At 39.4% G+C, this 15,963-nt stretch overlaps 1 protein-coding gene across 2 annotated transcripts in view; it reads right to left on the reverse strand.

Annotated features, from left to right (window-relative positions):
- The window catches only part of ROBO2 (roundabout guidance receptor 2), a 504,839-nt gene that overhangs the window by 60,954 nt on the left and 427,922 nt on the right, over positions 1-15,963 (reverse strand). For both annotated transcript variants that reach the window (XM_056858915.1, XM_056858916.1), the window contains exons 15-17: positions 12,314-12,485; positions 8,290-8,472; positions 5,272-5,298 (exon numbers count right to left, since the gene is read on the reverse strand). In XM_056858915.1, coding sequence (XP_056714893.1) covers positions 5,272-5,298; positions 8,290-8,472; positions 12,314-12,485 — 382 coding nt within the window. The remainder of the gene's footprint in view (positions 1-5,271; positions 5,299-8,289; positions 8,473-12,313; positions 12,486-15,963) is intronic.

A 15,963-nucleotide genomic window follows, 5' to 3' on the forward strand; every position in this document is an offset into this window, starting at 1 on the left:
TGATAACACACAATTGCCATTTTGTCTAAAAGGAGCAAATGGCATACATTTAAGCTTCACTACATATACCAGAATCCCTTGATGTGCTTGTTGTCCCTTTGGAATGATAGGGTGAGTAAAACTTAATGTACCTCCTAAGCTCATCCATGAGCCTCTGTGGAAACACTTTGATTATTTTTGATGGAGAAAATAATTCCAAAAAAGTGATATACTTCCATTATTATTTTATTGTCACTGGTTTTTATAAATTCATCCAGTATAGTGAATAGAGATACAGCTAATGGGATCTAAAATGCAGCCACTGAAAATTAATATAATGGATTTCTCATTTTAAGGACAAATCACCACAAAAGAACGGATCTTACTTCATGGGGGCTTTATCAATTCATCCTCAGTGACAATTGACAATATTGTTTGTTTGTTTATATGTTTGTAAAAGAAGAAAAACATCCCTAGAACTTTGTTATAGCACAATTATGTGTTTTCCTTTTTCTATATTTTTCTTAAATAAGCTGATTTTCCAAAGCTCCATAATTTAGCAAAGAAAAGTGGAAGACTATCTATCACCCTCAGTTAGTCCTTGGTATTTATTATCTCACGAATTATGTCCCTTAGTGACAAATCTAACATAAATTGTTTGAAAGGTTGAACACTAGCCATCACATTATAAAAAATGAACTTATTTATAAAATATAGTGAAATATATGAATTCCTATTTATAATGAGAAAGATATTTTTAAAAACCCTGTGGAAAATTTATGTGCAATAAACTTAAGACACATGCTAACTGATGAGAAAACCTATACCACATACAGGTATACTGTGGTTGTATCTAAACTGTTTACAAATAATATCTGGCAAGGTTAAACCTAATCTTCATGCCTGCTAGAAATAAAATAAAAATACCACACTCAGCTGACATTTTGAGGCAAGAGAGCTTTCTGTATGCCTATCTCTAGTAGGCCACATTTTCCTCCTACAAATGAAAACTTTAATGTTGCTAGCCAAGCCTCATTCCTTTTCCTGATAAGCTGTTCCTCAAATATGAATATAGATTAATCCTCTTTTAATAAGCATTAACTCAGAACAGATAATCAGCATACAAAAATTCCATCAAATCTTCTGCCTGCTTCGGATGATTGTCAAATAATTTATACTCATCTACCACTGTTAAGAGCTGTGCATGATGTGTTTAGCACAGCATAATTTCCTGTCTACCCATTTGTAATTTATGTTTACTCAGTTTCACAAATTCTTTAATCCCAAAGGTGCCATTCACCAAATAAGTTTACTACTCCATAAACAAAAATGTAGGTTGTTGTTGTTGTTTTGCATGGCTGATAGTATATGTAGTCATGATGAGCACACCTTTCTATTCCTGCAAATGGTGTGCCTACAGTTATGAGGCAGTCAGATAGATACATTTCATTTTTCCTGTTTCAGAAGATAGATTTCTATGAATTTATAAGAAGGAGACAGGGAAGAAAAAATGTGATGAAGTGGTACTGATCACAGAAAAGAGTCATCTGTGAAAATGAATTCCGTTCCGTCAATGACATGGAATCGAAAACTTGAGACTCTGCCTAGAAGGGAGGGTCCTACTTTTCTAGTTCACCGTCACTGGGCCATATGCAATCCTAACTGCATCTTTGTACCTGAAGAATCTGAGTTGAACATGAAAAACAGGGAATTATTGTTGTATTCCATATTAGCATGAATTGTGCGTATGTGAATGCTGGGGGAGAAGGAGTGTCAAAACAGCATGGAGAAAGTGTCAAAAATGGACTGCAGTGGCAAAGCTATTTATGAACCTGACCCAGTAATGATTACAGAGGTAAATACACATTACGTAAACATACAATGGAATAAAAAATCACTCTGCCACGCTTTTGCTTTGAATCTTCCCCAAGGTGTACAATTAATGGACTGATTTACTGCTCTTATGATGACAGAAATCCACTCATTTATATACAGTCAAAGTCTAGGTTCTGTTCCCAGAGAGGATAGTGGGGTTGGTGACACTTTGAGGTTAAAAGTGTCACCACACAAAAGTGTCACTTCACAAGAGTTTCAAAAACCAACCTTTACCCTGCTGTTACAAGGGATCAGAAGAAAAACCCAACATCTTGATTTACATCCAATTTACTGGGCCATATCAAGGGCTGCCAGAATGCATCTCCAATCCCCTAGGAGAACTTTGGTGGCAGGGCCTGGTGTGTTGACATTGCTTACTTAGGGGATGCTCTACGTCCACAGAGTACCATAGAACTTTTGTGAAATTCTAGATAGTCCCTTATGTCCCTTCCATTTTTTTTTTAAACCAGAAGTGACATAAGTGTGCTGGTGCATGCAGATGTGCATTTGAGTCCACCCCCCCCCCCACTATAGCAGACAGCCTGGCACCCCTAGCCATATCACATAGGGATATACAATTCTGATTCAGAAATATTCAAAATTCATGTAATACTGCTATATTCAAAATAGTTTTGAATCTGAATTTTATGATTCCAAATATTCAGAATAGCTTCAAATATTTGGGATCCCACCAGCTTCTATATAAAGCAGGCTAGGCTGCCTGGGAAATGAAAGTGAATAGACTTCCTAGCACCCCGGCAGCTGAGTGTCTCCTGATTCTTCATGTTGCCAAGGGAAGAGGGACTGGAGTGAAAGCAGAGCCTGCAGTTTGTCAGTCTGCGCTGATGGTATCCTGAAGCAGACAACAGAAACCATTCTCACATTGGTCCGTTCTCATCGAAAGGTGGGGCTTCATCATTTTGTTATCCCCCTGATATTTACTAACAATCTGTTCATCTCTCCGTGCTGCAACAGTCATCCTTGTGTCCCTTCCCCATGCTGAATATTGTTGTGGGTATCTGCTTGCCGTTCCACCACCAGCGGTTTGCTGCTTTAGTCTGCCTGCCTGTGGTTGCCTCAGTAATTTGCCAGCCCCTCTCTCAGCACCTTGTCCTGGCTTAGATGGCTCAGGCTAGCCCACTCTCTTCAGCTCTCAGAAGCTAAGCAGGGTTCTCTCTGGTTAATACTTGGATGGGAGACCACCAAGGCAGTCCAGGGCTGCTACACAGAGGCAGGCAATGGCAAACCACCTCTGCTCATCTCTTGCCTTGAAAACACCGTGTGGGGTGGCCATACATTGGCTGTGACTTGATGTCACTTTCCATCACAACCTCTCAGCACCAACTGTCTTTTGTTCCATTATGCCATGACCAATGCTTCCTTGGCGGCACTTGCAGAGTTAATGGTTCTGAATGCCTAGACAGTAGTAATTGCCCAATTCCTGACCACTGCTGCCTGACAGTTTTGAACATGACAGAAATTCCTGTGGATGTAATACCTCAAGTAAATTCAATCACACTTAAGTACGGGAACATTTTGTTCTACCGTTCGGGTTGCTGATTTGTGATAATATGCAACTGTGCTTTATAGCATTCCATATTTTGCCACCCAATGTATTGTCCTGACTTCTGTGTTGTTGTTGTTTTGCCCAAAAACTGTGCCAACAGTCCTTACCAAATACAGTTCTATGTTTCGCAACTTGCCATGGGGAACCTCTATCACCCAAGTCAGGATTATCACCCACATCCTGCCAGTTACCTCTCCCAGCAGGCAAGAGTGGCTTCCTGCTGAGCTATGCAAGAGAAGCAGCTGAAAGGAGGTGAGAAGCTGGTAGCGAAGAAGGGCGGGGGTTCATTGAGAGGCCAGGAGAAGAGCAGCCCGATAGGAGAGGTAAAAGATGCTTTAAACTGATTGAATAAAGGCAGATGAAACAGCAAGGGGGAGAAAGGCAACATTTCAATCCGTAACTGAGGAAGGGGAAGACAGGGCCAAGCTAATATCAGAAAGGGGGATGATAAAAATGGATGTGGGACATAAGAGGATGGCTTGAAGGAATATGGAAAATAGCAGGAGAAAGGTGACATTTGCTTACAGCTAAAGAGGAGAACCACCAATGGCGGGGTTAGAAGAAGCACTCTTTATGCATGAGCCTGTTCTGGAACAAACAAGGAGATTCCAATATAAAATATTTCTTAGCAAACTGTTTTAATCTTCCTGATGCAATTCATCAGGATGAGCTTTCATGCAACAGAAGCGGTAATGCATGTGAGTTCAAGTTACTTGCAAGCTCAGGTTTGCGTTTGTAAAACTGTTAGCAAAATACCACCTTCAGCTGTGTCTATTGTTCAAAACACTTCAGTTTTGCAAGGGTGCCACTGGTTTCTGTGACAATATATTTTGCTTGACATCATGTATCAATCACAAATTTGGTGATTGATTCCAGCCCAATAGGTATGACGGAATGAAAAGTTATCTTGCTTCTCTTGACTATGAACACAGTATCCCCATCATTAACAAGGGTAAACTGGTTATCAAATGACTATTCATTCTCCAGTACTCTGGGCCGAAGACGATTTCCTAGAATAGATTAAAAAATGTCTACTACAGCCATTTTGCCTGAACAGAAAAAAGCAGTGAGGAAGCTGAGAGATAATTATTGACTTTAATTGTGGCTGTTAAGTACACCTATTGCTTTTCCTGTTCACACGTATTTTGGGTATGCTGTTTGCAATCAGCTGTTTCAGCAATAGTTTATTACTCCTCATATACCTTTACTCACACTTATCATAATTGTTTACATAAGTTAGGCCTATTAAAGAAATAATAAACAGCTAAGTAATTTTCGAGCAGATCATTCATTTAAAAATATTTTTGGCTTGCATGATTGTGCAAATACATCCTATATCTATGAGTTGTGTGTGTGTTGGGGGGTTATATGGGCTAATTTTTGACTGTCTGGAATATGTGTAAGTTCAGAAACAGACTACAAGGAGCAAGAAGCAAGGATAAGTTCCGCTTCTGTAACCAGCAATACAGGTCCTCAAAAATTTGCAAGTTAAGTGTGAAGATCTTAAGCATAAAATTTGGCTGTTTGTGATTAAGGCCTGCCTGTGGGTAGTTATGTTAATTACACCAATGCCATACAAATTACTTTTTAAAACAGCATAAATTAGAGGGTGAATGAGTGGGAGAACTATGCACGCTCATAATGGAAGTTATTTTAATTGTGGTTTGCTGTAGCCTTCTGCTGGAATCACGGCTATACTCAATAACACAATGAATGTGACTGATGAGCAGATAGAGTACTTCTTCATGCACTTGGACTTTTTATATAGTTTGAATAGTTGAAAGGGATTCAACCACTATATGTTGGATTTGTGTGTTGGGTGGGGTAAGAGACAGACTAATGGACAGTACCTGCTGGGGTGAAGGTGAAGGACTGAACTGCAAAACAAGAAAAGTAAATACATTGTGAGTTACAAACCTCAATAAGAAGTGCCAGTTAAAGGGTATGCGTGTTCGTCAGAACTGATCCAGGTATGTAGTTTAAAATTATGTGCAGTTTCTAGCAACTTGGCACTAGCCAGCCAGCAGCCCATGAGAAATAAAGGGTTGGGGGGAAAAGTGAATGATGGAATTTGACAATTACATTAAATGGCAACCAGTTTCAAATAGTCATGCAACCTGCCTTATAGATCAGCTTTGAAATGTATGATAAGCTTTGAAATGCAACTCTTTAAATCTTTCATTGTTAAGCAAATGCAGCAATTAATGAACAACTCAGTGACAATACAACAACCAGCCAAGTATTAAGTAAACATGTATAAAATGTCATGAGCACCAATACCATATATGTATTTCTGGCAATGAGTCTCCTCATTTAGTTTTTTTCAGCATTTTATTACTGCCAAATGACTTACGGTTGTCAGCTAGAGACCAAAAGTTCTACATGTTTCAAGGCAAATTTACTCTGTGCAGATATTTACATATATGATAAGACCACGGGATGTTGTATGACAGTTTTCACAGAAACATGCTATTTGATATCACACAGGGAACACAACTCAATATATGAAAACTCTCATTAACAATAAAGAACAAGGCATGTCATTTATTTAGCACATCTGATCTATGTGAAATTGTAAGATAAAGGACTGTATCTGCTAAATGCCTAACACCTTATTAATGGTACTCTAAAATAAGGATGTGACAGAACACTGAAGCTTTCAGTATCAGTGATCCTGATATATTTAACTTCTAAACAGAACTTAGTGCTTCGTTTAACAAAACAAGATCAGAGAGAGCAGACGCGACCATCATGTATATGCACATTAATTACAAGGAAAGGAAGAAAAATATGTGCAAACAGCGTAGCATATGAATAATGTAGCTGCACCATGATGGTCATTTGGGCTCAATGTTTGTAATTAATAAGAAATCAACAGGATTCTAGAGTAAGATTTGGGTGGCACACTGCCAGAGGAAAATATGCCTCAATTGCTATAAATATGTTAAACACTGGACATGTTTTCTTTCTTGGAAAAATGATACTATATTGACGGCTGAATTCTGTAGAAATACAGAGGCTATTCTAACCCAATGGTCATGGATAGGTGACGCCTAGCCCTTTGGCTGCATATCAAACCATACTCAAAGAAAGGGATGTTTTTTTCAAAAAAAAAACCTCTTGTTGCTTTTGCACTGGCTTCTATTCAGTTGTGAAGTAAGGTTCTACAGGCACAGCATCTTATTGTAGAATGTTGCTGGACATGAGACATGTTTTGAAGGCTTCTACCTTATTGCTAGAATATGGATATATAATTTATCCAAACAGGAATAACGGAACACAGTGAAATTAAATGTCCTATTGTAGAGGTTCCAATGAACATGCCAGGGCATTCCCATTTCTTTTATGAGCAGGGGAATACATCATGCATGCAACTGGAAAGTCCCATATGCCCTTTGGATATCAATCCAAAGCCTTTAAAATACAAAAGAATTGGAAGCCTTATCCTCAAGGTTAGATTAGTGGCTGAAGTTATAAAACTACTGACTACCACCCACTTGGGTTCACTTCACCACTATGGAATGCAGCCCCATTTACATACTCATGGTCTGTGGAACCACGTGATTTACAGCATTATTCTAAGCAGAGCTGTAATTTAGAACCCTTCTATGCCCTCGATTTCAATTGACATAGAAGGGTGTAACTGTGCTTTGGATAGCACCATTGAACAGTTACATTAACTAAAATATATACCACATCCAGTTCATCTACAAGAGTCCTAACAGCACATTCCTGAGCATTGAGGGTGAAAGCCCTTAGGAGGCCAGGAAGGTGCTGCACTGGTGTTTGGGCCCCCTGCCCCGGAACCCGGGCTACTTATACCAGCGTTAGTGGAGGCTTGGATGCCGGGCGCTGGACGCCACCGCGTTAGCACCACCCCGGAACGCTGGTGGGGCCTTCCGCCGGCATCCCATCAGAATAAAGGCTTGCGCCGGAGTTCCAGGGGGTGTTCTGGCATCCTGGGAGGCATTCCCGGGGCGTTCTGGGGGGAGGAGCTGCTGTTAGGCAGCCTCCTCTCCCCGTTCACCCCAGGTACGCCGGCGGCAAGAAGAGCAAAGCCCCATTTAAAATTCAAAAAGCCTTAAAAAGGCTTTTTTAGTTTTCGGTGCTGGGGAAACAGGCTAGAAGGCACTGCAGTGGCGCCTCCTCCCCGCCATCCCCATATGCCGAAATCTCAGGAATGCACTGTAAGTCATGTCTAAGACAAATGGAAGAAGCTAATCATGGTTAGCCCTGACCTGGGTGGCCCAGGCTAGCCTGGTCTCGTCAGATCTCAGAAGTTAAGCAGGGTTGGCCCTGGTCTGTATTTGGATGGGCGACCACTAAGGAAACCAAGGGCCACTAAGCAAAGTTAGGCAATGGCAAACCACATTTGAACATCTCTTGCCTTGAAAACCGTACAGGGTCACCATAAGTCAGGTGTGACTTGATGGCACTTTCCACAACAAAAATCATGGTTAAAGATAACTGTATCCAATGGGACAGCGCTAAGTACTCTCTGTGTACATGAACTGTATGAGAATCATTTTAGGTGTGCTTAGTTTTGCAGGCACACAGTTTGATTTACAGTCCTTTAAAGAATGGACATAGAAATATACTTGAGTTCCTTCTGCATCAAAAATGTGATTGCCAACAATGCATTCAGAATTCTTTGGAGTTGTGTATCAGATGTACTCATTATATGAATATAACGACTTTCTTGTAACAATGATGAAATGTGGTTCAGAGCAGTGCACTTGAAGCTCTTCATGTTTCTGTTGTTTTACAGCATACCCAGCAAGCATACAGCATTCATTCATTCCAGTCTTCATTTCACTGAGTAGCAGTCTTTTGCTACATTTCTATTTAGTTAACAGGCTTATTCTTACCTGCATAATTGCTGAGTCCCTTCCTCTTCTTTCTGCGCCAGTATAGCCAGATGCTGAAACCCATGAGAATTACCCAGCATGCACCACCAATTCCAGCTATGAAGGCAGGTTGCTTAACCACATCCGTGATTTGCTCTGTTATGCTGTTGCTGTTCTCAGTGATGACAACTTCATTACGCCCTCCTAGGAAAAAAGAGAGAGATCATATCAAACTGTGTTGATACCACTGAATGACAATCACGGTGAAAATTCTGAAAATCCAAAAAACTCCTTCCCCACTAATATACATGTCTTACTGTGAGAAGGTCAACTGGAGAATCATAGGTTGACTATAGCCCCCAAAATCTGATTGTTGGCAGCATGAAATTTAGTCAATGTATGGAAAAAGTCAGTCACATTTTTAGTCACCAGTAAAACATTATTTCATGTTATAAGACACAGAGACAATCCACAATTCAACTTTTACATATGGCGTGAATGTCATATATAAATGTTATATTTATTTGTATAGGTAGAATGTCCCTTATCTCGACATCCCATATCCACACTGATCCAAAAACTGGACCCTTCGAGCTGGCATGCAGGCAGATCCGTGCTGCCTACTTTCAATGTTTCCTCTCACCTAAAAAAATAAAATACAGGGTACACTGACTGCATTGAAAGTGGAGCCTGAAAGCCTGTTGTTGTTAGTTTGTTGTTGCTCTTGTTTAACAGCTGATACAGGTATGCTGGCGAGACAGTTACACCTTTGCTTTCTGATGGTTCAATGTACACAAAATTATTAAAAATATTGTTTAATATTACATTCAGGCTATGTGTATAAAGTGTACATAAAACATAAATGAATTTAGGTCCCATCCCCAAGATACCTCATTAAGTATATGCAAAAATTCCAAAATATTCCAATATATGTAAAGATCTGAAATACGGACCACTTCTGGTCCCAAGCAGTCCGGATAAGGGATACTCAACCTGTAATGCTATGCCTATAATTGTAAATATTTTGCTGCTGGGTGTTGCCAAATTTGTTTTCTTCTTCTTCTGTATTAGTAGTGTAATTAGTAGTGTATTAGTAGTATAATTAGTAGTGTCTACATTGTAGAGGCATTAGGTTTCTACTGACAGCCTGCTGAGTAGTGACTATGGCTCCAAATACCATTAACTTTGTTTTTCTATCTCCATTCTCCCATTCCTCTAGCCTGCATCTATGCTAGGCCGATGATGGACTGGCGCCTTATTCCCTGTGGCGTGTAATGCACCTCCAAACTGCATCTGTTATGACTTCAGAATCCCTTTTAATTTAACTAAAAATAGAATGAAAGAAAAGACAAACCTTCAAGGGAGTTTGCAGAGGACTATAAAGCCTCCCCCAGGCTCTTCCTTAGAAAAGCTGGTTTCCAAATTAGGTCAATGTACTTTAAAGTTAGCAGCCTGGCAGCTTGGTATACCCTTCAGTGCCTTGCTATTACATGTGCAAAAGTAATAATTCATTTAAATGTCAGAATAACATATGCTTTGTGATTTCAGCAGCTGAACATAAATGAATATGAATGTAGGTTTCCCATTGATGTTCAACAGAATTAATGTAAGTGCTAAGATTCGGGAAAAATGGCATTAATTTAGTATTGCTTTATGTTGTATTTAATCAGAAGATATATAAATGTATGTAGGTGTCAGGCAATGTATCAGTGTATTACTTTATATACTGCAGGTGTTCCTATAACAATGCTGACAGTTCAGCTAATTAGAATACAGACGAGGGATGTGGGCGACCTGTAACGCTCCATTGTTTCCTCAGACAAAAATATAATGAAATATAATGTCTTCCTCCCATTGGAGAGTAATGAAGAACAAAACTAATTTGCTGGACCAAAATTAATTAGACACATCAGATTCGATTGCACTGTTACTGTGAAAGTTCGCAGCTGGTTCTCGTATTATTACATGAACAATGCGTCTACTACAAGTTAGCCATTAAATGAACGTACAGAGCCCTATTGGGAAGCATTTGTGCTAAGATCTCCCTCTCCTTCTCTGTGTCTAAGCCACCTCTGACTTCCTTCTTGGAATTGCTCCCTTCAAAATGCCCACTGTCCTGAACAAGCATCTTTCTGGGTGCGAGATGTATCCAATTTCTGCTTGGTGTTCACAGGCACGGTTCAACCCTCTTCATTTGGCCCCTTAATCAACCCTCATTTTCTGCATCATGAAGGATGGGGTGGTTGTGTGGGCTACTCTCTTTTCCATTCTATGACATTTCTCTTTCCTTTTAAATATAATATATTATTTCTTCCTTTTCTCTTTCCCAATGGTTTTCTTCATCTCAGGCATACATTAAATGTAGGTGATAACTCTTCAAGGCAGGAACCATATCAATTCTGTGTTCTATGCAGCACCAAAACTCTGTTGCACTGTATTGATGATGCCTACTAGTCAGAAAAATTAACCATAAAAGACAGAAAGAAAAAAACACATAATTTTGGAAATGATAAAAATTATGTAGGATCTATGTTCTGGACTGAAAAAGAAAGCCATATTATTCTTATTCTGCTCTTCTATGTAATCTATAAACTGGCTCTACAAAACTGTAGCCTAGTGGGGCTGGACAGAGTGAATGTGATAAAATGTGGGACTTGTGGGACAGTTTTGTAATATCAGGAAGATACAAGTTCAGTATACACCTCACTGAGTTATTGTTTTGGTGAAATGGTCTGAAGAACGCTGTTCTGTGTTTGAAGGAACAATTACGTAAAATTACAAGGCAAGTTACATGATACCAACCTCTCTATCTCATTTGATTCCCATTCTGCCTTTGAGGCATTTATAAAAAGTATGTCTGGCCATTACAACCCCACAATAATTCTGTGAGATAGGATAAGCTGAAAGGTTCAAGTCATAGCTGGGTGGTGACTTGAACACAAGTCTTCCTGACTCTCTATCTGGCCCAGCAAGACAACACTTTTTGGAGCCAGTTTTCTGAGAATGAACATAGCTGTTTTATGCCTACCATTGTTGTCTCTCCAAAATATTGAATTTCAGAGGAATATTATAGATGCACTTTAAAAACATTTGGAGCTCATTTATACACTCAGTCAATTATGTTTTATAGCTGTATTGAAACTGTAGAGTTTAGACTGAGGAGCAGGGATTCTGAACTTAAGTTATCCCAAACATAAAAACCTCCTGAGATGAAGGCAACTAGCATATCACAGCAGCAGATAGATGTGAAATTTCCTTCTCGGATGTACTGTTTTGTAAGTTCAGAATAGTAATTGTTTCAGGGATAAGAGGGACTTAACTTACACTTCCCATACAATCTGAAGTCCCCACAGAAATACACCATGATATTATCTGAATGCACAGATGAGCTATTATTTAACCAGAAACATTTCCTTTCCTCTATTTTAAAACACTTTAGCACAGGAGTGTAGCACACATCGAATGCAGCTGTCTGGTATCATTCCCCACCCCCACTCAGTTTCAATTTATGCCTGAGAAGTATCTCAGAAGGGTAAAAAGTTCTAGACTGACCTCAGGTCATGAAATTAATTCAGCATGGAAACAACTAATAAGAAACACACATGCGAAAGAAAGAGATGATATTACCAGCTTTCCACTTTATTTGGACAAGACCTCTTGTGCTTTGGCACAAGACAGAATAGACCATCTGCTTAGAATAGCTGAGAAACGCTAAACCTCACATGCTCAGAAAGCAAACTTTAAACAATGGCCTTAGGCACCGGCGATGTAAATAACGTGATTTTCTAGCAATCTTGGAAGATCTGTTCTATAAACCTACCAAGCTGCTGAAGTGATAAGTTCATAATGCAACATAGTTTCATGCAACCATCTACATTTTAATGTAGAACCTGGCTCTCGCGTGTTTTCATTTTGAGATATTTGCCAAAGAGAAACAGAAATTTTGGCATATGTCTACATTGTACATATTCTGTTGTTATTTGTGAAAGGAGATACGGAATTCTAATGGCACAAAAACCAAACAACAAGGCTAATAATCACTTACCGATTATTATAGGCTGCGGTTCACTTTTCACTCCAACACCAGCGCTGGTACTTGCTGCGACTTCTACTCTGTACTGAATGCCTGGATACAGGCCTCCAATCACGACAGATCGAATGGCGGCATCCACAGTTTTGTTGATGTGAAACCTTGTTTCATTACCTAAGCACCAAATCTGAAAACAGAGGAAATGATGGAAGTGCAACTTGTTTCATGTGTCTCTGGGAAAGAATACTATAAAATAACAAGCCTGGACAGGTCTGCATCTGTGGTTGTCCCAGAGCTCTGGAATTCTTTGCCCTATAAAAGTTCAATTGGCCCCATCCCTACTGATTTTCCACCGAGGAGTGCAAACGTTTATATTTCCCAGGGTTTTTAATTGTCTTAATTGCTTCTGGCGCTTTTACGTTTTCTTGTTTTTTTTTAATACTGTTATTTTAACTGACCAATGTTTTCAATGTTGTTTCAACGGCTCTCTGATTGTAGATTTCCCCCCATTGTTTGTTTATTAAGGATACTTCTGTGCTGCCTCTTCAGAGTCCTGTTCAAGGTAGCTTACAATTAAAATCACCACTATTGAAAACAAGCCATTGAAAACAACACCTAAACAGCATGACAGCGATCCATAAAACAGAAGCAGACCATTAAAAAGCTGTTAAGATAAAACTGCTGATTAAAAACTTGGGTAAAAAGATATGTTTTGGCCTGGAGCCTAAAAGAAAGGAGTAGATGCCAGGGTAGCATTTGGTGGAGGGCCTTCCAGAGGCAAGGTGCCATTACAGAAAATGCCCTGTCTCCAGTCACCACCCACCTCTGAAGCCAGGAGCACAGAGAGCAGGGCTTGAGAGGCAGAATGTTGGCTTAGATAGAATGGGAGAAAATGATCCTTCAGGTACCCTGGCACCAAGCTTTTTAGGCCTTAAAGGTAAGAGCCAGGACTATAGATTGTGCCTGATCACTGTAGCCAACCCCTAACAGTAGCTTGGCGGCCGCATTTTGGACCAACTGAACCATTCTGGACCATTTTCAAAGGCAGCTCCACACAGAGCCCATTACAGTAATCTAACCTGGATGAGATCAATAATGGATCACTGTGACCATACTTCCTGAGAAATGGCCACAACTGGTGAACCAGGCAGATCTGGTAAAAGGTGCTATGTGCCATGGAGGAGACCTGAGCCTCCAGTTGTAGGCCAGAATCCAGTAATACCCCCAAGCTATGAACCTACTCCTTTAGAGAGAGTGCAACCCCCATCAGGACAGGCTGACTCCACGGTCTCCAAGTAGCTTCTTCGTTGATCAACAGCACTTCAGTGTTGTCTGGATCTATACTGTACTGTTTAGATATTATATTTTTGTATGTTTTGTTATTTATGTATTATGGAATGTACTGAATTTGTTTTGTTCATGATCTGTTGGTCCACGAGCATAAAGAATGGGATAAAGGAAAGGATTGGGCTTCAGTGTATTAGCCATCATCTATTCCTGCTGTATGCCACATCAAAATTCTTGAAAAGGAGTGGATGATTTGCCAAATAAATAAATAAATATTTAAAATGGCCTGTATCCCACCACACTGTTCCAAAGTCTTAAAAGTATCTTAATTTTATTACAGGGCGGGGGGGGGGGGCAATTTCTGACATACACCTCCTACATCATATATTTTCTTGACTAAAAAGTTTAATGATTATAAAAATGAAATCACTTTTCTATGTTTTCATGTTACATTAACATAAATTATGTTGGTTGAATATGCACTGGAACACATGCCAGATTATCCTGACAAATGCACAAAAGGAGTTGCGATAAATAAGCAGTATATACAATTCTCATGGCTCAGATAACAATGTGCTTTATATGCATTTGGCAAGTCCCATGTTCTAGCTCCAATATCACCAGTTAAAATTTCTTGGAAGAAGATGTTTGTCTGCCTGAGACCCTAGAAAACCACTATCAGTCAATATATACAATACTGAGCAAAATGGTACAGAGATCTGACTTGCTGCAAAACAGTTTCACAGGTTCATATAAAAAGGTTCCAGAGTTTCAGCGCAGGTTGTCTATTTGAAGTTGCAGAGAATATTGGTGTCAGGTAAGAACACTGAACTGCATCTCAGCGGTTGAGGTAGTCAATTATTTACATGCCCATAATTATAGTCTTTTGGAACATAATTTGCTAACATACTTGTATCCTAACTTTTCATACATTTATCATTTTTCTTGAAGAGAAAACAGGTGACAGACTTATTAAGCACAAAGGTGCAGCAGTTTCCTCTGAATTTTTATATTTCACCAGTTTGACCTCTATTGATACTATCAACCCATACTTCAATTCAATGTTTCATTCTAAAGTCAAGGGGTTGGATCCAGCCAGCTTTTTCAGCCAGCCTCACACAATTCCCTTTCTTATTGCCACCTGGTCCATGTAGAATGCACATTCTCCATCAAAACCTTTTTGGTAGTCAAACAGGAACCCTTTTTCATTAGACGAAAAGCTGGCTGGATCCAACCCAATGAGTATTTGCTGCTACAAGTATCTACATTCCTCTGCTTCCTGTCATTTCTGTTGTTGCTGCTATTACTGAAATATTTCAGGAACCTGGGTATAATTGAAGAAAGACAGGAAAAACATCTTACAGAACTTCAGTATGTGTCAGAATCCAAACCAGCACTTTATGAACAGAAATAGATTACTTGAAGACATTTCCTTATGTTTGATTCATGTGTGTTTTGAGAGATGTTGCAGGAATTTGAGAAAATTACAGGAATTCTTTTTTTAGCTCAAAATATGTGTGTATTCAGTTACTCAAATAGCCAAGAATGCATTAAGTAGTACTCAAGCGTTCTCAAGAAATCCCATGTCAATCTGTGACATTATAGTACCAAGGAGTGGTGATGCTGGTCAAATAATTTAAGTGGTGTTGCCCCGGTTCACAGTCAACCTGCTTTTCATGAATATAATCAAGTGGAATCTCCATAATGGGGGGGGGGGGTCCAAGAGTGTAAACTGGAGCCAGTGGAACAGGGTCTACAGGTCAGAAGGTTGATACCAAGTATCAATCTTTTATTTCCCCTGATAAAATTCACGTCTGTCTAATATAAAAGGGTAAATACACTTCAGTATCTACACCCCCTCAAAACTTCTGGTTGAGTGGCTTTCCACACAGAAGAATAGAAATGTGGAAGGAAAAAGCAGTGCCCAAGTCAACAGATGGCCATGCTGGCAGCTAACGCATGTCAGAGCAAGTATTAATGGGACATATTGTTGCAATATTTGATATACAGTTTTGGATTTTTGTGTTTGTCACATAAATATATGTATATATTGCATTTATGACAGATAACACTTGAAAGGGCAATTAGTCATCTCACCAGTAATTGGTTGTGTTCCCCATGCTTGGGAAGCAGAAAAAAAACCCCATCCAGAATGTATTGCTGTTGTTATGGGAATACAAGAAGCAGTTAACTGAACTAAATTTACAATACATACAACCACCTGTTATAAAAACACCTGAAACCCCCCCCACACACACACACACAAAAGAGTAAACAGAAAGTCATGAAAAGAATGGAGATTCTATTAACACCAGCAATGTTAGCATTGGCTGCTCTGAATGTATGCAAGTTAACATCCTCTGTGAATTACTTTATGA

The sequence above is a fragment of the Euleptes europaea genome, chromosome 12, assembly GCF_029931775.1.
Source record: "Euleptes europaea isolate rEulEur1 chromosome 12, rEulEur1.hap1, whole genome shotgun sequence".
In the NCBI taxonomy this organism is placed as follows: Eukaryota; Metazoa; Chordata; class Lepidosauria; order Squamata; family Sphaerodactylidae; genus Euleptes; species Euleptes europaea.